General features: G+C 36.3%; 1 protein-coding gene and 1 long non-coding RNA gene across 3 annotated transcripts; one reads left to right on the forward strand and one right to left on the reverse strand.

Annotated features, from left to right (window-relative positions):
• Positions 1 to 241: 241 nt before the first annotated feature.
• Positions 242 to 20,898, forward strand: ptpreb (protein tyrosine phosphatase receptor type Eb). Of its 2 annotated transcripts, XM_027159958.2 has the most exons (21): positions 242 to 398; positions 4,142 to 4,254; positions 6,785 to 6,856; positions 6,973 to 7,069; positions 8,809 to 8,882; positions 9,218 to 9,351; positions 9,450 to 9,540; positions 9,631 to 9,707; positions 9,801 to 9,837; positions 11,527 to 11,624; positions 11,729 to 11,848; positions 12,207 to 12,370; positions 16,380 to 16,515; positions 16,595 to 16,744; positions 16,856 to 16,949; positions 17,149 to 17,225; positions 17,773 to 17,907; positions 17,978 to 18,103; positions 18,760 to 18,911; positions 19,146 to 19,281; positions 19,407 to 20,898. In XM_027159958.2, the coding sequence occupies exons 3-21, from the start codon at positions 6,787 to 6,789 to the stop codon at positions 19,479 to 19,481; spliced, it is 2,043 nt and encodes a 680-aa protein (XP_027015759.1). In that variant the 5' UTR covers positions 242 to 398; positions 4,142 to 4,254; positions 6,785 to 6,786; the 3' UTR covers positions 19,482 to 20,898. The 2 variants fall into 2 exon arrangements, with proteins under 2 accessions (XP_027015759.1, XP_047677012.1); XM_047821056.1 differs by lacking the exons at positions 242 to 398; positions 4,142 to 4,254; positions 6,785 to 6,856; positions 6,973 to 7,069 and adding an exon at positions 8,651 to 8,710.
• Positions 20,899 to 21,655: 757 nt separating this feature from the next.
• On the reverse strand, positions 21,656 to 23,526 carry LOC113651204. The gene is made up of 3 exons (XR_003442617.2): positions 23,448 to 23,526; positions 22,324 to 22,422; positions 21,656 to 22,217 (listed from the first exon to the last, which is right to left on the reverse strand). It is a non-coding gene; the product is annotated as an uncharacterized LOC113651204 (long non-coding RNA).
• Between the last annotated feature and the right edge of the window lie 836 nt (positions 23,527 to 24,362).

The raw sequence follows: 24,362 nt of genomic DNA on the forward strand, positions 1-24,362 counted from the left end.
GTTTTTCTTGTTGTTGTTGTTGTTGTTGTTGTTGTTGTTGTTCAGCATAAATGTTTTCCTGATTTGCAATCTATACACATGGGTAATTTGCTATGTAGGGCCAGGGTCATTTGCGTACACGTGTATTTTTCCCCCTCTAAATATAACTGATTGCCCTGATTGAGGTTTGTTTAAATGAGCAGACATTCAGGTAACGCTGCGTGGCTGCTGGTGCGCGCGCTCTACGTTCAAGAGTGACGCAGCGGAAGCACCGGCGCGTGCGGCGGACCATAACAGGCGCAAAGGAAGGAAAAAACCGCGCACGCTTTATAGAAATATCAGCAGCACTGAACACTGGATTTATTTTTATTTTTTTTTTATCATACGCAGGACCTCCGTTGATGGGCACATTTGTAACGGTAAGATGGCAGGAAATGCTTATTTCTGTGTTAGTGCTGAGATATTATTCGACGTGTTGACTGTATCACGGTGGCTGCACGCGGAGAGGAGAATTTTCCCATCATTTTCTTCAGAATAGGCCTCGCGACGTGTTTACTGTGTAAACACAAGCATAGCTGGGATAAATGTTTAGCATTTAATCCTGCATTTTCTCTACATTTTGGTGGTCCATGTGTTTATACTGGTTCATTCATATTCTCTCTCTCTCTCTCTCTCTCTCTCTCTCTCTCTCTCTCTCTCTCTCTCTCTCTCTCTCACACACACACACACACACACACACACACACACACACACACACACACACACACACACACACACACCTGGATTAGTATCCTTGTGAGGACCACTGGCATAATTGCTTACCTTATAATGCTGTTCTATTTCACACTCAATCCTTAACCTCCACAACCAAAAGCCTTTCACTATGGGGACCAGCTAAATATCCCTACAGTTTCAAAACTGTCATTTTTTTATGGTTGTTGTGATACTTACCCACACTGCAGTGTACAGTAGAGTGCAACAAATAGCCTAGTAAATACTCATTTTGGTTACTGAGTTTCTACAAGGTGTTTTCAGTACTGCGTATCAGTTCTGCACAGACACTTGTCCAACTCTGAGTTCTTGTTCATATCATGACTTTGTGGTAAAAATAAATGAACCCAAGACAAATAATGTCAGATTTTCTTCCATCTTTAATATGATATAGCAACCAATACAATTCAAGTGAAATACAAATAAATAAAAAGGATTAAGGGGAAAAATACCTATGGTACAATAACCAGGATGTATATGTGTGTACACATCTTATAGCTAATACCTTGTTTAAGCAGCACTCAGCACTCATCTTTTTAGGTAAGCATCTACCAATTTAGCACATCTTGATTTGAAATTTTTAATGTGCTCTTCATTGCAAAAATGCTCCAGAACTATCAGGAAATATTTTGTGCATGATAAGACTTAGATCTAATTGGGCCATTCTTAATCATTGATCTTCTTTTTCATTGTCTTCTTCTTTTGACTTTATTTTGTTGTTTATTTGGATTTGTGCTTTGGGTCATTGTCATGCTGGAATGTGAAAATTTCCTTCCAGGTTGCTATATTATGTTAAAAGTGGGAATTATTTTTTTTCCACATCCTTTGTAACAGGTGTGTGTAGACTTTTCTATATCCATACATTAATATTCTGTATGTGTGTGTTCATTGGTTTAGTGTGAATAAGCATTTAAATTTGTGTTTTTTTTATTCGAGGGTTGTGAAAGTATAACAAATGCTTTCATAAAAGTATTAAAATAATTAATGCATTAAACCCCATTTCATAGCACTAGATAAAGTGCTGTGGATGTAATGTTGTCATTATTCATAGCCATGAAAAAAAATCCTTTATATCTTGAATGTCACTCTATTTAAATTTAGTAGATTTTCAGCAATAACTCAAAACATTTTTTTTATTAATCTTAAATATCTCTATATACCACTTTTGGAGGTTAGTGAAAATTAGCAAAATGATTATACCTTTGCAATTTTATGTCATACAACCAGATGTGCCAGGTGTGAAAACTGAAAGCAGAGGTTTTTATTTTTTATATATTATATATATATTTTTAAAGAATGAATATAAAGCACAAAAGCATTTGTCTTCAGTTTTGTGCTGTCAGTGGGGCAATAGTGCACACTGCAGTAAGATAATAATAGTGATGTGTTTGTATAGCTGCTGATGTTGACAAGGACACACAACACATCAGGGTGTGGCGTTGACATTAATAATCATTAGCTCAGTATAGGCAGATTCATGCAGCCAAATGCGAAGTAATTGGACATTTCTTATTAGTCTAAATAATAAAGAAATGTTAAAAAAGAAATTGTCTAAGCCATTATTTCACAAGTGTATTAAGATGCAGTGCTGCCGCTCTACTCTTTTTTTCCCCCTATCGTGGACTATGGAAGCTTATGTGTTCAGCCTTTTAAGTGAAAGGATGAGAGATTAATTATGCAACTTTTTGATCAGAACCTGCTCAGGGTGAATGCAAAATCTGCAAATGCAACATCTATAAATTATAAGGAGGATCAATTGCCTGTTTATCCTGATTGCCTTGATCCATATGGCCGAAATCAATAGACAGTCTTTACAAGACATGCCATTACAAGGCCTAGACTGGTGAAACATTGATCCGATGCTGAGCATATGAGACTGATGTTAACCTGAACCACTTCGGATATTTAATGTATTGGAGTGAAGAGGAGTTTTAATATGAAAAAACCTCACACATGGTTTAGTATTCACATAATCATTCAGTAAGGAATTATTACGAGGAAATCTGAAGTGCGGTATGGTTTAGTGAGTGAGTTTATACAAGATGAAGTGCGGTATGGTTTAGTGAGTGAGTTTATACAGGATGAAGTGCGGTATGGTTTAGTGAGTGAGTTTATACAGGATGAAGTGCGGTATGGTTTAGTGAGTGAGTTTATACAGGATGAAGTGCGGTATGGTTTAGTGAGTGAGTTTATACAGGATGAAGTGCGGTATGGTTTAGTGAGTGAGTTTATACAGGATGGGATAGCAAACCTGTACATACACTCAAGTCCATAACAGTTTGGTTCCTGATAGAGGTATTGTTATTTTGGTTCTTAGCAGCATTAAATAATGAATATGTATATTTTGCATCCAAATTAAGCAAAGTGTTTAGTGTACGGCACATTTATATGTTGTCCTCCGTTTTTAAGAGACGATAAATAATTGGAAAATGCTCAATTGTTTCATGGACAGGTGTGTATTATTCTCTCATTAATTCACTTATAAGTAAGTAGATAAAAGAGTTGATTTAAAGTGTGAAAGCTAAGTATTTGGAATGTGTAGTGCAAAGAGGCTAAGAAATTGCAGCAGAACTGTCAGAGAGAGAGCAAAAACATAATGTGTGCCATTTCTAAAATGGAACAATGCACTGATGAAAGAATTCTTTACCCTGATCGAAAAAAAACATGTTGTCCAGAGATTGTGATGGGTTTGAATCCTGATGATGACGCATTTACGGCTAGGAGTTTAAGAGGGCAAAATCGGTACACTCTCTCCTATAAAACTACAAATTGGTGGGTGGAAGAAAACAGGAAATAGTATATGTGTCAAAGTCAACAATTAAGAGATAGACAGTTTACAGATCAAGGTATAAACAGATCAAAAGACCAGATTACAGATTGTCTAAAAAATGTTTGTTTCTGTGCATGTGTGTTTCTTTAACAGCCATAAACATGCTAATTACTTTATTTCCATGCTGCTTTTCGATGAACGAATCTCAGGCTGGTTAACCAGGGATACTATATAATAGCAGGAATACAAGGATTATTCATATACTGTTAGTGTTGTTTTTGCATGTGAAGTACAATATTTAATTAGACTCATATGGTATACTTAGCCTTGACTCACAGGTTGTCTCATATAATCTAATTTTGCTTGACCAGGTTAGGAACTTAACAGGATTTTAACTTGTAAATTGTTAAAATCCGGGCACATACACAATCCTGTTCAAATTTCACACACTATTAGAAGTCTATGTTAAAAACATTAGCCTGTATACAATCTGTAATATTAAGTGTATTAGGCTCAAATTTCTCTTATGTTTCATTTAGATGCTGTCAAGCAGTAATAAAAGCAGTGATCCTGTCTTCTTGTCCACTCTCTCTTCATGTCTTTATGTTTTTATGTTTACAGTGGCCAGGACGATGTCTTATATTATTCTGAAGTAAACTATGAAAGACGAAAAGTGACTGGAAAGCTATGAAGCTCTAAAGAATCAAAGCGAGCAGCTGGTTTAGACTACATCTGTAAGTATACTTTGTGTTGATTTGCGTCCATATGAGTGCAAAAGATGTTTTTGGAATCTACATGTGGTCTGGATTATTTCATTAGGTAGGTCACATTTATAATATGCCTAATCTGACTACAGGCTATGATAATCAGCTTAAAACAAGTGCGATGAGATCAGCTTATGGCAGAATTTGCTTCTGAATAACTGTTTATTTGAAAAATTAAATGCATAAAATACCAAAACTGCCTAAAATACAAGGCAATATGATCTCACAGTTTCAACAGTTTTACTTCAGAAATCTTCCACTGCATAGCTCTGGTTGTTTTACTTTCCTATTCTGCATGTGCTGTTACTACATTGTTTTTCTGAAGGTTGCACTGTGTTAACTGGTAACACTTAGCATTACCAATAAAAAGTGTACATTTCTATCAGGGTTGCCAGATCATGTCTCACAAGTGATCTCAGTATAAACTGCATTGTTCCAGTACTGTGTAATGTTTAGTTTACAGTTTCTGGCATTTGGCAAACAGCCTTATCAGGAAAGGCTTACGTGTATCTCTTTTATACAACTGAGTGGTTGAGGTTTGGTGGCCCTGGGATTTAAACCATTTAGCAGTTCAACATCTTAACTACAATTGAGCTACCAAGACAGATTTAGAACAGATTTAATCATCATTGTTACAAAGAAGACTGCATCGCATCCTAATTCATTCTCTGAATGAGACTCAGGTGCAAGTTACCTGCAATCACTTATCACTTTTGAGAAGTGTGTCATGACTGAATAGCACTTGTTTGCAAAATTTAAACTTAGCAACGGTGCATATATATATATATATATATATATATATATATATATATATATATATATATATATATATATATAATTATTAGATATATATTTAAAAAATATTTAGATACATACCGTAGCCTGTGATAATGGAGGGAGGGGTTTATTATATCCAACAGCGGTTCTATTGATGCTGGTAGTATTTTTTTTAAGAAAATACATAGGTGATGACTAATACACAAGTCATGAGGTAAGTCATGATTATTATTCTAATAGTTGTGAAAATGTAAAAAAAAATAAATTGTGATGTATAAATGAAATTGAGATAAATCATGGCTGAACTTTTTCCACCTTTAGTGAGGTATAGCAACCAAATGAAAGTGAAAAACAAATCGAAATAAAAACTAATTATTTTTACTAGAGATTTATACTACAATTGATTATATAGGAAAAAGTAAGGACACCCACACATTTATTTCTACATAAAATAATTAAAATTACCTACACGTATATCACATCAGGCACAAATTATTAGAACACTGTTACAGAGCATTTTGAAGAAGTCTTGTCTTTTTTAAACCTCAGATAGCTCTTCATTGTTGAAGTGAGAGGCATCACCATGGTGAGATCCAAAGAGCTCCCTGAGGTATTCAAAAAAAAGATTGTTGATGCTTATGAGAAAAACATGAACTTTGTGAAAGAACACAGAGACAAAGGCCAATGTGCTTTGTAGATGAGCCTAGCAAGAAATCTCCCAAACATCACACAGCTGACAGAATTGTGCATTGAAGAGTGGGGGAAACTTTTTTCCAGTTGATGTCAGAAACTGGTAGATGGCTACAAGAAACGTCTCATTGTATACAGTGCCATACATAAATACATACATACATACATACATACATACATACATACATACATACATACATACATACATACATACATACAGTACATACAGTTGTATGCAAAAGTTTAGGAACCCCTGACAATTTCCAATTGATTTTCATTTATAAATATTTGGGTGTTTGGATCAGCAATTTCATTTTGATCTATCAAATAAATGTAATGGCAATGGCAATAAAACTAATATCCAGCATGCTAGAGCGAATTGCAAATGTTATGAAGAACATGGTTCAACACTGTAAATACTGGCGGTTTGCATATATTAAATGTTTTTGCCAATAAAAGCCTTTAAAACTTATGAAAGGCTTATCACTGTTGTCCAGTATACCATAGAAACATGTAGAAAAATAATTTTCAAATACCGAATCAGCAAACTTGCAAAACACAAAATTTATATCACTGCCAAAAGTCACTGCATAGATAATACATGACTATTGCATTCCTTTCAATTTTAACTGCTGGCTTTAACTAGGTTCAACACAGCTGCACATGTTTGGCCTGCATGGCTTGTGCAGCCTGGAATGACACACGTTATAGCGATTGCACAACAACAAAACGATGTGCACTTGATTTCAATCATCCTTTACTTGTACAGAGTGGTAGGTTCTGACCCAGTTTTCCTAGCTCCAGTTTAGAACATAACATCATACTGTAGCTACTACTTATAACACAGGAATATGTGATAGGTCTCAGGAGACATATCTAGAGTCTAGGAATAGCTCAATCAATTAAAGGTTAATTTTGGAAAATTGAATTAATGTAATCTCTTTGTATAAATTTTTTTATTAGTTACTACCTTGTCTAATGAACGGCACCGTTTCTCAGATTCAATACAGTGTCTGCTCTTCTGTTCTTCCAGTCATGATGGTCCTGTTTCTGGTGGCAACGCATCTTTTATCAAACAGTTCCTCACATGCAAACTGGACCGCAGGTAGGTTCAGTCCATGCTCTTCAGTTTTACTCAAAGCTGGCTGAGTTGTGTTAATCATGCCTGTGTTAAACATGTGACATGTTAAACATGTTGGTGTTTTTTTTTCTTCTCCTCAGAGCCTCCTGCTCCACAGGCATCCCACATCCTACCCGCTGCTCTCGTCATTTCTCTTCTTCTCATCATCTTCATCCTCTTGACAGTCTACCTGCTCAGGTAAAGCACATGCACACATCCAATGAAACATTTCTTGATTTACTGTATAAAAAGTAATGTTAATGAGTTTCAAACAAAAACATATTGATAATATACATACAAACATTCTGAGAGCACAACATCAACAAAAACTAGATTTGTAAAGTTCGTCGCAACAAACTTTGATGTTGGCTTTGACGAGGCAAGAATTCGCAAAGGCTGGTGCTTTTTGGAGGCAAGTGGACATACGGGTCAGTGTTACTTTTGGAGGCAAATGGACATAAAACTTGTGAAATCTAGTCGAGCGCTAGGGTGCCAAAATATTTGGAGTATAGTGAAGACGAGCATGTAACGTCATCCAAAAACCTGTGACACAATTCCCCTCTTTGGGCTGAGTGTTTTGATATGTCACATGCCCATGTTGTGCAAATGTATTATTTTCATGTGGCATCATGTGACGTCATCAGAATACCCGTGAGGAAGTTCCCCTCATTGTTCTGAGTGTTTTGATATGTCACATGTCCATGTTGTAAAATGTTTTTTGATTTTGCATAAATTGGGGCGGGGCTGCGGCACAGCCGAAAGGCCAGTAGGTACACCAATTTAAAACTTTGTTCAGAGTATCACCCTAAAGGAGCTGGCCGAGTTTGGTGTAGATAGTTCAAAAGCTTTTAAACCTCCAAAGGTTATAATGGGAGTCTATGGGAAAAAAGGCCAGTTTGAGACCCGGTACCGGAAGTACCAGTACTCGGATTGCTTAGAATAGCAACAAACTTCAGATCAGTGTCTACAACATATCCGAATTTGGTTCATGTGGCTCGAAAGCCCTAGGAGGAGTTACTCTTGATACATTTTTGTCTAAGCTTAAATAGGAAAACAGAATGTTGGCTTCTACAAAGCCAACATAATAATGACATTAAGATTTCATTAAGATGAATAATAATGACATTAAGATGTGACAGCTGTCATGAGGACCAGGATGTGCAGCATGGTACCAAATCCAAGACTACCTATAGGAAGTGGTATATGTTTGTTTGGACTGGAACTGTGCAGAGATTCCAGTGAATGTGAACACAACTTGTACTTGGGTCTGTGCTTGTTCAGGAAGTAAAGTAACCTGCTTGTGTTTGAGTCAATGATGGCATCATTAGTTTCCGTAACACATGTTTAGCATTAGTGGTAAGGGGACACAGAAGAGTTAAGATACCTGACTGTACAAAATAGGCCTAAAATAATAATAATAAAAATTCTGGTGAGTCATTGTTTGTGCCTCCATGTGCGTTTGTGACAGATAAAAACAAATGCATTGGGATTCAATAGAATCTGAAACCAGACCTGAAGTAGGGGGAACTGGGATCAATCGCAGTCAGATTTAGACTGCAGCAAATTAAATGTGTAAACCAACTAAAGTTGAGTTTTGATTGATTTAACCAGAACTGAAATCGCAAACCCCAACATTTATACTGCGTTACTTTAACTGGCACTTGAATGAACATTCATCTGTGTAGAGCGTGTGTGTGTGTGGCCTTACTCAGCCAGTCTAACAGCTGCCTGTGCAATAAATGTAAAAGCAGTTGTTCTAGCTGGTCCTAGAGTCTTTAGCCTTCAGCTGCTGTGTTGAATCAGAACTCTGTCTCCCATGAGAAAGAACAGCTTTAAATGGTGTGGTTTTTTAGCCATTGTTTTCAGTTACCCAAATATTTTTTATATGATCTGCATGTGCATGTAATATTCATTTTGGCTTTTTAATGGTTTATTAGGTTCAGACATCAAAGGAAGGATCTTGTCACTTCAGTTGACAAAAAGCTACCCAATGGATTTCTGGAGGACCAAGGTAAGATCAAATCTGAGTTTGTTTTTTTTCTTTGCTGTGTTATTTTTAACAGCAGCGTTATCCATCGAGGCCAGGTGTATGTACATGAGGAGGAGTAGTTTAGAACAAGCAATCGTAATATGTGACATATCAGAAAAAACTGAGTGCCTGGAAGCAAAGGCACAGATTGAGGTTTAATAAATAAAATAAAAAGCCAGTGTAATATGGTGGAATTGGTCAGTAAGTTCTAAGTAAGAGATAAATGTATTAAGTTCTTATCAAATGAAAGCCCCAATGTAAAGTAAATGAAGTGACTGCTTTTTATTTGATCCCATCTCTATCTCTTTGTCTCTCAGAACAAACCATGGTGCTCCTCCCCAGATCTCCCTCTCCATCTAAGCACTACTTTCCTATACCGTTGGACTCCCTGGAGGAAGAGTACCGCCTGCGCATGGCAGATGATGGCAAGCTGTTCAGAGAGGAATTTAATGTACAAACACACTCTTCAGCTTGCCCTCTTTCTTCTTTTACTTTCTCTGACTCTCTTTTATCTTTGCAGTACTTTCATTAATTCATATTTATTCACAGTCTTTGCCTTGCGGGTACGGCCGTGGCACATTCGAGGAAGCGAGCAGAGAAGAAAACCGAGAAAAGAACAGATATCCAAACATTCTTCCCTGTGAGTAATAAGCGCCACACAAAGGAATCCAAGCACGCAACAGCATTCGATTCTATAATAAATAAAAAATCTGTGTATTCTCCTGAACAGACGACCACTCCAGAGTGTTGCTTTCACACACAGACGCCCGTTTGTGTTCAGACTACATTAATGCCTCGTACATAGATGTGAGTAAATAGTTATTTTTTGTTACTACAGATGATTAATTTAAGTAGTTGGACAGACTGAATAATTATTTTTATGCACATGTCTTTGTTTAGGGCTACAAAGAAAAGAACAAATTCATTGCCACTCAAGGTAAGTGAAGCTGTTCTTTATGCTATATTTTTTGTGTGTATGCTAAACCTCTGTATGTACTGTATACAGAAAATTCTGTCAAATTACAGTACTGGAGCAAACTTGCATAGAAGCTAAAAATGGGATCTGTGCCCCTGACATAACCCCCGATTGTAAGAAGCAGGTGATGGTTACAGCAAATTATCCCCAGGTCATAGGAGCAGGAAACCTTTACAGCAAATTAACCCCAGGTCATAAGAAGCAGGTGAATGTAGTATTTTTTTTTTTTTTGAGGATCACCTCATAAACCTGGCTTGTAACTCTCTCTGCTGTTATGTCTGAGATCTTAATATTAATCTGCAGATATTTGGTATTACATCCTCAGTCAAGCTGAACCATGTGGGTAAATGTGATTCGAATTTCATTTAGATTCTATTAATTCCAGTTCCAGGAAGTATTAATGCTTTATAAAATCAACATGAATTAATTACAATCTCGTTCCTCAGGAAAATGAAGAACGGATTGACATGCACAAAGCTGCAACTGCTGCATTAATGTATTAATGATTCGTAGCTGGAATTATGTTTCTGGCAATTATTGAAGAAAGCCTAGTGTGAGAGTGCCCAGAATCTCCAGCTGGCAACCAAACCCTCCTATTATCCACACCCCTCACAGCCAAACACGGAAATACTGTTTTGGCAAACTGACTGGATGTAAAGTGGACAAATGAAGCCAAGATCTCTGATTGTTGAGTCATGTTTGCTTTCATGCTCTCTTTATTATTAAGCCCAATTTGTCTGTACTGATCTGCCAGTATATTGTATAGCATATATATTTACTGTATATATGCCCAGCATGTACAAGTCAAGTGGATTTTTATGTAGCTTAGTAGCATAAATAAAAAAATAATGGAATTGATTAAGGCTTTATTGGATGCATCTGGATTATAACTGGTCTTTAGTATTAAATCTTTGATATTGTTGAAATTCTTGCCAAGTCTTTAGCGAAGTACATCTAGAGAGTACTAACAGACTAACAGAGCTTCTGTTATATATCGTGACAATTCCTTTGAGGTTTCTATGCAGATATGCTTGTAACACCAGCCCTCAACCTGTTTTTAAAGAACGTATTTATTATCTCTGTATCACACAAGGTGATGTTTCTTTTAAGTACCAACTTGACACTGGTTCTCAGACACTCGCTCAGATAAAAGTCTAATATTCATCACTTGTTCACTGAATGGCTCTGCTTTGTTGTCATGCACAGCGCACAAGGTGAATGAAACATATTCCCTTTTAGAACTTGAAAGGATACTTAATAATAAGAAACCTACTGGATCATTCAAAGCACTTGCGATTTTGATATAAAGCCAGTTAACCCAGTTAATGATTTTATTGTAGCAGTTGTATACAGTGCTTTACCATCAAAAATGTTTGAGGTGTGTTGAATGTTTTATCTCTGTAACAGTGTTACTGCGGGTAATTGTGATTTATTTACCCTACAGGGGGATAAACCCCACCCATTTCTTAACACGGAGTCAAAACAGCTAAACACAGAGTCAAAATACTTTACAGCCAAAAGTGTCCTGACTGATTTTCTATAAAATATGTGGCAAGAAAAGAATTAATTTGTTTATATTAATTGGAAATGTTTGATAAGTTCTTAGATAAGAAAAGTGAATTTAGAGTATTTCATGACTTTCTGTTGCAGGTCCGAAACCAGAGACAGTGGCTGATTTCTGGAGAATGGTTTGGGAGCACAAATCTGCCACCATAGTCATGTTGACTAACGTACGGGAGAGAAAAGAGGTAAAACCCAAATATATATAGCATTATATTCTGTTCCTTTTGAGCATCAGTTTGCTGTGGCAATGCTTAGGGATAAAGGGTTGTGCATCATCATGTATTTCTAGGAAAAATGCTTTCAGTATTGGCCAGAGCAGGGCTGCTGGCTGTACGGATGTGCGAGGGTGTCTGTGGAGGATGTAACAGTGCTGGTAGACTACACAATCAGAAAGTTCTGTGTGCAATATGTAAGTCTGAAATAAACAAATGAACAGCTAAAAATGCAGAATAACACAGACAGTATCTCACAGAAGTGAGTACAAACCTCCCATTTTTGTAAATATTTTATTATATCTTTTCATGTGACAACACTGAAGAAATGACACTGTGCTACAATGTAAAGTAGTGAGTGTACAGCTTGTATAACAGTGTACATTTGCTGTCGCCTCAAAACATTGTAGCAAAGTATCATTTCTTCAGTGTTGTCACATGAAAAGATATAATATTTACAAAAATGAGAGGGGTGTATTCACTTCTGTGAGATACTGTATATGTATTTTTTATATAGAAATGATGTGCACATGTTATGATGTATATGAATTCTAGCAATGTCCAGAAGGCTGCAGGTCACCGAGGTTGGTCACTCAGCTCCACTTCACTAGCTGGCCTGATTTTGGTGTGCCACTCTCCCCAATCGGTATGCTCAAGTTTCTTAAGAAAGTCAAGAGTGTTAACCCAGCACATGCCGGACCCATCATAGTTCACTGCAGGTAACTGTGACCATCAATCCGAACATTCTTTATCTGAATGTAAGCATAAATATGCTGTGGCATTTCACACTGACGCTGTGGATCAAATGTACCAAATGTACTATGGACCAAGTCTTCTTGCAGACAAGGCAGCAGCATCACCAGAATTGCCAGCATACAGAGCAGGAAGTTTGCAAGTGGAACTTAACTGCCTTGGAGCATGCTTAGTAACGCTAATAAGAAGCAAGCATTATGGCACGTGTCAAACACAAGGCCTGAAATAATTGTGTGGCTTGAAAACCATACACTTGGCAACACTCACAAACATTCACTCAGAAGCGTCATCTGACATCTGTTAAAATCTAACAATTTGGGCACTAATCCTTCTCACAACGAAACTGTCAGGGATGTGGGGATAAAACAGACCCAAATGCAGGATAGTGTAAAAGAAAACAGGATTTATTAAGTAAAAAACACAGGATGCAACAAGAGACAACATTAGATGACAAAAACAGAGGATTCCGTGCTGCTTAAGGCAAGGCGGCTCGACTAAATACTAATCACAATTAGACTCATGAGGAATAGGTGTGCTGAGGCAGGGAGGACGAGACAAGGGCGGGGCAGACACATGAACACAGAACATCAACAAAAGCATGTGGCCAAAGTCCAGGCTGAGTCCTAGGTTTTGCCTGGTTTTTTATAGGGTGTGCACTCTGCTGGGTATTGATCTGCATGGACAGCTAGTGAGCATGTAAAGTCTTCGACAGGAAGGAATTAGTGTTGGGTCTCTGGTGAACTCTGAATTTGTGGTGACCTATTTATTCATCAGGAGCGCTTGGTTGTTTCGACTCAAACTGTTGTAGAAAGGACATTTTTATTTTGTTTCTCTGCTTCTGTAAAGTTTCTTTTAAACAATATGAATTGTTAAAAGCACAATGAATTGAATAAATAGAATTGAATTGAAAATTGCATTGGATATAAGCTTTACATAATACTGCCATCCTGTAGTGAGATAGAGATCTACAGTATATCAGTGTTTATAAGTTAGGTCTCGTGATTATTTTCAGCTGGAGGTTGTAGAAAGAAACAAGGCCTGTCACTGCAGTACTGCTTCACAGGTTGTAGACATTTCAGAATTAGAACTTCAAGAGGCTTTAATTTTTTTTTACATGTTTTTAAACACTGGAATTTCCCTTCAGGATGAATGTAAATTACAGAATTGACATACAGAATTTGGCTGATTATCTGTGTGCTTTGCTGTTTGAAGAGGAAGAAGGCCATAATCATTCAATTCAATTTAATTTAATTCAATTAATTGTACAGAAGTATAGAAACAGAAAAAAATAAATAATACATGATTTATATAAATAAGTACATAAATAAATATATCAATTTAAAGTTTAAAATTAAGTTACTATATTGCTCCATCTATCCCTAATGAGAAAACTAGAAGCAACAGTGGCAAGGAAAAACTCCATAAGATGTTATGAGGAAGAAACCTTGAGAGGAACCAGACTCAGAAGGGAACCCATACTCATTTGGGTGAAACTGGACAGTAAATAATGTAAATGTAAATAATGTCCTTTCTACAACAGTTTATAATAGTGCAACCGAGAGCTCCTGAGGAACTAATGGGTCAGCGCAAATTCTGATTTCACCAAGGACCCAATACTAATTCCTTTCTGCCAAAGTATTCTAAGATTGCTAATAAAGACCAGACCAAACAGCTGACTGATGCATTAATGGTTCAAAGTAGGCATGACAGATCATCTCTTCTTACAGAACTACTTCATCAATTCTGACGTTCTACTACAACAAGGCGTAGAACGTCAGAATTGATGAAGTAGGTCTGTATCAGGTGATGAGCAATGTGCAAAGTGCAGACAGGACAAGACTAGCTACAGTATGACAGCATAACTAACAGGCTAGAGCCAAAAGGTGACACAGACATGAGAGCTTCCTGGGATATAAAGCGTCTCACCACTCCAGAGTCTGCAAACCTGGGCCACTTTCGAGGGTGGTAAGGAGACAGCATCCAAACATTCCAGTTTACCAAACACTCTATGGTCATGAACCCTCAAGATCTGCTCCTTTACCTACGGCATAAATTAAACTATTCATAAAAAAAGCTAGACTAAACAAAAGTTTTTTCAGCCTGGACTTAAAAACTGAGACTGTGTCTGAACACTAATTGGAAGGTTGTTCCATAACTGTGGGGATCTGTAAGAAAAAGCTCACCCCCTGCTGTAGCCTTTTGTACTTGAGGTACTACAAAATAGCCTGCACCTTTTGATCGAAGTAGGCATGACGGATCATAAAAAAACAAAGATCGCTCAGATACTGTGGCGTGTGACCAATCAGTGCTTTATAGGTTAGCAATTGTGTTTTATAATCAATGCAACATTTGACTGGGAGCCAATGCAATGAGGACAAAATAGATGTGACGTGTTCATATCTTATCTGCTGCTTCTGGACTAACTGGAGCTTTTTTGTGCCCCTACTTTCTTATCTTAGCAATATTTCTGAGATATTTCTGTGATATTATTTATGTGAACATCAAATGAGAGACCAGTGTCAGTAATCTTTTAACAGTCTTTTACTGCTGCACATAATGAAATAGAAAGATCATCCAGTGTTACTCTGCAATCAGAAAGATTACATCTGGCTGCCTGTGGCCCTAGTGAAAGCACTTCTGTCTTGTCAGAGTTAAGTAGAAGGAAGTAAATAAGCATCCATCATCCATCCATCCATCCATCCATCATATTAAGCTGGTGACGCACATCTGACTTAGCTGAAAGATATAGCTGAGTGTGATCGGCATAAAAGTAAAATCTAAGACCATGTTTATGAATAATTGCACTATGGGGCAGCATATATAGGGAGAAAAGAAATGGGCCTCAAACAGAACCTTGCGGAACACAGAGCATTACCTTAGTTTGTTTAGAGTAGTCACCATTTAGATCTATGAACTGATAGTGATCAGTCAAATTAAACCTGAACCAGGAGAGGGCTGTCCCGAAAAAACCAACAACATGTTCTAGAATATCAAGTAAAAGAGCATGGTGAATGGTATTAAAAACTGCATTAAGATCAAGCAACACCAGAAACCCCAATCAGAGGCCAGTAACAGGTCATTTATAACTTTAACCATTGCTGTCTCTATGCTATGATGAGTCCTAAATTTGGACTGATATATATCATGAATATTATTCCTATGTAGGCAACATAACTGCTGTGCTACAACCTTTTTTTATTATCTTAGGGATTAAGGGGAGGTTTGATATTAGCCTATAGTTGGACAGCTTGATTGGGTTGAGGTCAGGTTTTTAATAAAATGTTTGATAACCACTAGCTTAAATGATTTCTGCACATAGCCAGTACTTCTGAAGAAGAAATCAGTGAAATTAACTCTTGAAGTGGAGAAAAACTGATCAAAAACAGAAATATTATCTACGGCATTATTTAGCAAATTATTTGGTATTAAATGAATGGTGCTAGCTGTCTATTCACTATGATCTAATTTTATGCTACTAAGGTTACTAAGACAAATTTTGTCAGTGTTTATAGATTCTTGTTTAGCTCGTACACTCTCTATGTCCGGCACCCTGGTTGGCCATGTTTGCCATAATTAATGATTACGTCCCTTTGACTTAAAGAGATCTGAATATTAAAAAGATCAGAAGATTGTTTTCTCCGGGAGCTGTTTGAAGGCAGGAAACAAAAAAGGGAAAATAAAAAAGAGTATAATTTAAACACTAAGACAGGCACGAAACTTGCAGCAAACGATACAAACACCTACATCATACAGAGGTGGCATCAGAAATAAGACAGTACAGTGTGTCATTTATATGTTATTCTTTTACAAACATTACTGCACACACAGTTTAAAGCTTTGGACCCTGTGTTTTCTGTAATGCCTTATTTTCATTTCATTTCCTTTTTTTTTTTGTGACTGAAGTTTTTATACTGTATCTGTGTACTTACCCCCACTGTTACCCACTGTTTCTTTAATTTTCTCCCAACTCTCTAGTGCTGGGGTTGGAAGAACTGGGACATTCATTGTGATTGACGCCATGATGAACATGATGCATTCCGAAGGCAGAGTGGATGTCTTTAACTTTGTATCCCGAATACGAAACCAGCGCTGCCAGCTTGTACAGACGGACGTAAGCCTCGCTTATTTCTTAAGATTTTAAACAGCCCCCAATCATACATGAGTCTCTGAGAACTCCTTCTCTCATACAGATGCAGTACTCCTTTATATATCAAGCTTTGCTAGAGCATTATCTGTATGGTGACACCGAGTTGGATGTTTCCTCACTGGAGGGACACCTGCACAGACTCCACAGTACTCACATTCACATGGACAGAGTCGGGCTTGAAGAGGAATTCAGAGTAAATAGATAAATCTGTTGTTTTTTCAATGACTTTGATACATCTTTAAAGTGCATTTATCTTTCTTGATGGAAGGCACAGCATGTTATGTTGTCTTATTATTTTTTGCAGAAACTGACCAATGTTCGTATCATGAAGGAAAACATGAGGACTGGTAATCTTTCGGCCAACATGAGGAAGAACAGAGTACTTCAGATTATTCCTTGTAAGGAAATGATTTTACATTACTGCCGCTGTATTAACATCATATACTGTGTTGTTTATCTCAATATGATCTTATCATGTTGTTTCCTCCTGTCAAATTTCTTTGCCTTATATGTATCTTAATATGAGCTCATTTGAAAAATTGAACATTGATTCTGTTAACATTTGATCTGATTTGGAGATTGTTGCATGTTTTCTAGATGATTTCAACAGGGTCATATTATCTGTGAAAAGAGGTCAAGAATTCACAGATTACATCAATGCATCTTTTATAGATGTAAGTATCTTCCTTGATAGATACAACTTGATTGTCATTGCATAGTACAGGTACATAGCAATGCAATGCCATTTAGCATTTACCAGAAGTGCAAATAGTGTGCAAAGGAACAAGTGCAGATAAATATGTAAGTATATGTACAACAATAAATAAAGCTATGGCCGGTAGAAAGTGCATAATAATAGAACGTGCATAGGAATGTTCCAGGTGTTTAGACAGTACAATATGTCTAGAAATATATATAATAGTATATGCTGTGCAAATGTGTGCGTTATGTACATGTACAACATTAACCAAGAAATATACAGTGTATGTACAGATAATATACATGATAATGTGGTGGTGGTTAGATTATGAATCCAGGATTAACCTGAGTTTATTGGGATATATATTATTAAGCCATTTATCATAATATAATTTATTCATTTATTCATTCATTCACCTCATTCTATTTGCTTTATTTTTATTGATGGTGTGTCACTGTATCATAGTGTCATTTACACAATAATGAAAGTGAAGATACTGAAGACTTGTGTATTGTCTGTAGGGTTACAGGCAAAAGGATTACTTCATAGCTACCCAGGGCCCGTTAGGACACACTGTGCAGGACTTCTGGCGCATGGTGTGGGAATGGAAATGTCATTCTATCGTCATGCTTACCGAGCTAAAGGAGAGAGAACAGGTACACAGCATAACATTCTCTCAAACAAATGACAAATCGATTAATTTAACCCATCTTTTTGTGATTGCAGGAGAAATGTGTGCGTTATTGGCCTGCAGACTGCAACATTTCATTCGGGGATTACAACGTGGAGCTGAAAAGGGAAACCCTTTACGAGACGTTTAGCCTCAGAGATTTGCTGCTGACATTTGCACAGGTGAGTCATATGTACCTGGTACTTTTTTGTTACACCCTTCCTTGGATTCTGGGTCATTTTGAAATTATGGGAGAAGCAGGAATACATGCTGCATGTATGTCTTCAAGAACTTTTAAAGAAACTAATACCAGTCCCAAATTAGACTCACTATTTTTAATCCATGAGAAAGCAATTATAAACTGCAGTAATGTGAGATCATTTTCTATCGGGTCAATGTATATCTACAGTACATCGTTCAAAGTTTTATTATATATATACTGCATTACAATGTCACTGGTGGATGACCGGGAAAAACAGGAATTAAAATATATATATATATATATATTCACAACAATATTTTCAGTGTGATTTGGCAAATCTCTGGCTCTGTCCTGCAACATTACATGTCCTACATCATTTTTCCCTGATTTTAGTTTTGATGATGGTGGTAGCGTGTGCTATCCAAAACATCAGAATCCCCAATAGACACTGAGAAGGCCAGCGCATATGATTTACATCATTTTTATACTCATTAAACCATGCCTCATTCCCTTTGGATATGGACATTGTCATGCTGTAAGAGAGCAGGCCCATCAGAATAAAGTGTTTTATTAAAGACATACATATACTGTACAAACACACACACATAACTTACAGGAAATAAAACATGTTTTTAGGAGAAGCAGCCTCGTCTGGTCAGACATTTTCACTTCCATGGCTGGCCAGAGATTGGAATCCCATCAGACGGAAAAGGAATGATCGATTTGATTGCTGCTGTGCAGAAACAACAACAGCAATCTGGCAACCACCCCATAGTGGTGCACTGCAGGTACACATACACGTCCACTCACTCACACAAGCTGCAAACAGATAATGACTAAAGCTCAGAATAAAAGTGAATAATAACCCTTGCTGGCTTGGCATAGGACTGCTTCAGGAAACAATCCCGCTATTTTCAACACCATTATTCTCTCAATGTATAGTCACACTTTCACTCTGTGATCTTGCTGTATATTGCTGTTTTACACATAGCAGTTACAACGTGTATTTTGGTTTAAATCAGTGCTGGTGCAGGACGGACTGGAACATTCATTGCCCTCAGTAACATTTTGGAACGGGTGAAAGCTGAGGGCTTACTGGATGTGTTCCAGACTGTGAAGAGTTTACGCACTCAGAGACCACACATGGTCCAAACTGTGGTAAGAATCATTTATACACATGTACCTGATTTGTGGAGAAATAACAAGCTCCTGTCACTGTTAAATACTTCTTATGAATAAGCAATAATCTATATTATTATGTAAACAATTCTACTTTCTTTCAGGAACAGTACGACTTCTGCTACAAAGTGGTACAAGATTTTGTAGATATCTTCTCAGACTATGCTAATTTCAAATAATGACCTTTCCTTTCATCACTTATGAAAAAAAAAGCATTCATGTTTGTTCTGTTTTTAGTTAGAAGAAACTCTTGCTATTTGTTCTTAATACTCTATGCACTTGATCTTTAACTTTCTCTTGTTAAACACTGAAATAATTGCAGTTATTATGTATTTTTTTGTACATAAGCAAGTCCTCGATTGATTAACCACTATTTAGATTTTGATAACCATTATTTGTTAAATAATGAAATTGTTTGATTTATATATTTTGGGTACAGGGCTGAATGAGGACATTTTTAGATAATCAAGATATATGTTATGTTTGTACATTGCCTGCTACTGTTTTTATATTATTGTTGATATTATTATTATTATTATTATTATTATTATTATTATTATTATTATTATTATTATTATTATTATTTAAAAGGGAGCAGGTGTTGTGTATTTTATAAAAATCTGTTTTACACTGGTATTCAGTAAGATGAAGTCCGTTTAACAATTATTCACTATTCACAACTACTAAGTTAACAGTTCAGTTTTAGCTGAAAGCCTAGAAGACAAGTTACTTTTAGATATTCTTGTTAAATTGCCAATCATCGGTCATCTGTACTTTCTGCTTTCAAATGTGGAGCCATTTCAACCAATCTGACTATACTGTATTTAAATTTGATTTGGGGATATATTTGCTGTGACCAAATGGCCTTGTTAAAGCCATTTGACTGTGATTACTGCAGGTGAAGTGTAGAAATTTAAATAGAAAAGGTTATTAGACTTTTTATAATTACAGCAACACTGTGGTACGAGGGTGGGATGGTTCCTCAAGACCTCAGACCTGCTGTAATGGAAATTTACCTGACAGAGTTAATCTGGGAGCCTTTTAGTTCATTTTGTATAAGAAATACAGAAAGGGAAACAGAAGACTTATAACTCTTTGTAGATACAAAATGCATTTGGGAATTACTTTTATTATACTTTTAGATGCCTGAGGCGAATTCTAAAGAATCGGATCAGCTAATTGTTTAAATATAGATAGAGTTCTAGATGGATTTATTGGTCTGGTTATGGATGTGTTTTGAGAAATCTGAGCAAATGGGTTCATTATTTCACCCACTCAGTATTCTGTTTTAATTTAAATAAGCAGTAATTGCTGGCTGAAGTAAGCAGTAATTGCTGGCTGAAGAGAATTAACTACATTATACATAGCTACTTATTTAATTACTTTAGCATGTGAAAGAATAGAGAAGAAGGTTACAAGAAAATGGCATGGACTTGTGGAAGGCAAATGACAGAAGAATTGAGCAGCAGCCTTTTATAATACACTGTCACCTGAGGGTATTTAAACTGTCAATTTCAAAATCATTTTTCTGTTGTTTTAGACCTGCAAAAACAGTAAATAAAGAACGAAGCAAAAGTAAAGAATGTCACCTTTTATTTCTTTGTGGTTATTGGTCAGACGTGTACTGTTGAAATTTGTCTAACACTTATACACGGATAAATCTAGCTTCATTTGAGGGTCTCCTTTATGCAGTCTGTAGCCCTAAGATGAGATAAGAGAATAAGAGAAAGTGTACATAATTGTCTATGAAAAGAGAACAAATTATTCTAGCTAACAGCTATGGTAAAATTATTCTTTATTCAAAAAGACAGAAAATTAAGGAAAATTAATTGAGGACAGAGAAATGATCAGTGTTAGTGTGAACAGTGTTAAGAGATCTCTAGGATCCTGAAAGTTTAATATATATATATATATATATATATATATATATATATATATATATATATATATATATATATGTGTGTGTGTGTGTGTGTGTGTGTGTGTGTGTGTGTGTGTGTGTGTGTGTGTGTGTGTGTGTGTGTGTGTGTGTGTGACAGTTTCACAAACATAATAACACATAATTGTTGTCACTGGTTTTATTTATTCAAAGTTTGGACTGCGATGTACAATGAAGTCTCCTTCTTAGCCTTACATGCAAACTAATCAATCTGCACAGATTGTAGAGTATTACACAGATAATAAATATTACACAAATTACACAGTAGAGGTGTATCTAAAGGGCAGGCCAGGAAGGGCAGCTCCACTATCAGCTAAATCTGGGAAAATCAATGTCAAACATTTAAAAACACCAAATCATGTGTAAAATATATATATTTGAATAAATATATATTTTTGCTGAAAAATGAGGGAATGTGTAAGAAGGGGAGAGAGAGAGCACATTTAATTAACATGGCTGTAGAGAATACAGCAGAGGATGCGAACAGAAAGAGACTTGCACTGACTTTTATTTACCTCTGACTCAAAAATCATGATCAGTAGACTGTCCCTTTCTCTGATGAGGATACCTCATGTAAAAGGGGTCTTGAACAGCTTGGCACGAAGTAAGGGAGGTTTCAAAGCCTTATCCTATTATTTACATTACTATGATTGTCTCATATTTTTCATTTATACCAAACCCTAGTCACTGTATTCAGCTAGGAGCTTCTTTTAAGAACTGTTGTTAAATTTGAGTTCCGGTTTTGTGTAACAACCAACTTGAAAAAACAGCCTATTGTTAAATAAATAAATTAAGTTAAATAATGAATATTGATAAATACATTTTATAACCCTCCCAGATTCAACCTGAAGAGAACAATTTAAAGTGAACACAATTAATCACTGCAATTAGCAAAAGTTTTGTGATGCCACAATGAATAATCCCTTACCTGTATGCCAGTGAAACAGTCCTCTATGGTGGTATGCTAAGGGAATCCCTGCAAATGACAAATAGCTGAAACTCAAGATCTATTTCACAAAGGATCGTATCTAAAAATCAACAAGGTCAGTTCTCTTCATTAGAGTACTTAGGTCTGCGATTACCATGTGATTGATGGATTGTGTCTTTGTGGTTGTAATCCAGCAGAAACGACTCTCTGGGCCCCTTATCATCCACAAGAGGTATGTCCTGATGTTTACTGACTAGAAATAGAGAAACAAAACCAAACATTAGAACTTGTAAAGAAGAGTGTTTGTGTGTTTGTATCATAGCTGCTACATTGTAGAATTATGGGGTCAGAATTGTTTCGTTATTCTGAATAAATACACTATGATCCACAAATAAATATAAAGAGTTTCACAAATATTTTTACAAATTTCACAAAAAGAAATGAAATTCACAAATAAATAAAATGGGATTTTCAAAAAAATTTTTTTTTATAAATTGTATTTATTTGCGAATTGCTTCCTGCTCATTTGTGAATCGCGTTCTGTGCATTTGTGGATTTGAAACATTTCTAACGTCAAGACGTGCACAAGAATCCACAAATAGGTGGACTCCGCCCACCGTCTACTCCAGCCAATCACGTTCTGATTTACTCGCTCTTCACACCACTGGACCCATTGATGATGCTGAAATCGTCCAAAGAAAGCAGAATTGAACTAGCCCTTAGTGCTGCTACAATCCATACAGGGTTACCAGATTGGGCTTGAATCTGCGACAAATGTTTTTTATTTGTTTTTTTTAATCGTATTTTGCAGTACATATTACACTGTGATAGTGCGAGTAAATCAGAACGTGATTGGTTTGAGGTAGACCGTGCCACGATTGGTCAGCGCCACGAGACCGTTGTCCGATTGGCTGGAGTAGACGGTGGGCGGAGTCCACCTATTTGTGGATTCTTGTGCACGTCTTGACGTTAGAAATGTTTCAAATCCACAAATGCACAGAACGCTATTCACAAATGAGCAGGAAGCAATTCGCAAATAAATACAATTTATAAATATTTTTTTATTTGCAAATCCCATTTTATTTATTTGTGAATTTCATTTCTTTTTGTGAAATTTGTAAAAATATTTGTGAAACTCTTTATATTTATTTGTGGATCATAGTGTATTTATTCAGAATAACGAAACAATTCTGATCCCATAATATGGAGCCAATTTAAATATAAATAAACAATTATACAACAACAAACACGCAGATGACGTCAAAGATGGACAGGCACCTGAAGCTCGCGAGCCCACGTGGTATTGGCTGAGCTGCGGAATTGAGTCACGACGAGGATGATGCTGCTGCTGCTGCTGCTGAATAATAATAATAATAATAATAATAATAATAATAATAATAATAATAATAATAATAATAATAATAATAATAATATGTTTGCATTTGTAAAACATACACTTATATATTAATATATACCTAATATATTAATAATACCCTTACTTAATTAGTTAATATCCTTTATTATCAGTTATTCTATTGGTTTATTTATTTTATTAAAACTTTAAATAAATATATTTTTATAATAATAAAGAACATTTGCTTGCTTTGTTTTTTAGTTATATTGATTAGTTTTTAAAAGCGTATGAAAACGTGAAAAATGTTCTGTAGATACGTTTAGTTTTGTTGAATGGTGAGTTTAAATGATATAAGAATTCATGAAGTTTGAAAGCTGAGGTTATTTAATGCTTTTGCATAATGAAAGGCAACGAAAGGTGCTTCAGTCCACATAGACCGTTGTTGTGCCAACTGTGTTAAGAGGTTTGTAAATGTGAACACAGTACTCATAAATGCAGGTCACTGACTGTTCATTAAATACATACCTGGCCCAAAAAACGTGGTGGCAGATGCTCTAAGTCATCAACCCTTTGTCCCTAACCAGATCAGCGAGAGATTGCTGAGAGAACCTTACAGTTCATTGCTCAAGGAAGCAAAACAGTTCAGGAAAGATATTGTGCAGGAAGCATTTAGGCTGAGTACTGGTCTTCAGGGTGCTAATGACCCCCCTGGTGTAACATCAAGCCAAGGTTTACTTTCCTGTGCTGAGGTGTCTGCGGTGTTAGAGGGTCATAGTGACTGGGAGGCAGGAGTGGAATCCAGGGCAGTCTCATTGATCGCTCAAGACATCCAAAATTTG

The sequence above is a fragment of the Tachysurus fulvidraco genome, chromosome 12, assembly GCF_022655615.1.
Source record: "Tachysurus fulvidraco isolate hzauxx_2018 chromosome 12, HZAU_PFXX_2.0, whole genome shotgun sequence".
In the NCBI taxonomy this organism is placed as follows: Eukaryota; Metazoa; Chordata; class Actinopteri; order Siluriformes; family Bagridae; genus Tachysurus; species Tachysurus fulvidraco.

What these genes read in the sequence shown, in the direction of transcription:
- ptpreb (XM_027159958.2), top strand. Translation starts at nt 6,787, where the DNA reads ATGATGGTCCTGTTTCTGGTGGCAACGCATCTTTTATCAAACAGTTCC. An exon ending in TTAATGCCTCGTACATAGAT is followed by an intron (nt 9,708 to 9,800) that starts GTGAGTAAATAG and finishes GTCTTTGTTTAG; the next exon opens with GGCTACAAAGAAAAGAACAA. An exon ending in TCAATGCATCTTTTATAGAT is followed by an intron (nt 17,226 to 17,772) that starts GTAAGTATCTTC and finishes TATTGTCTGTAG; the next exon opens with GGTTACAGGCAAAAGGATTA.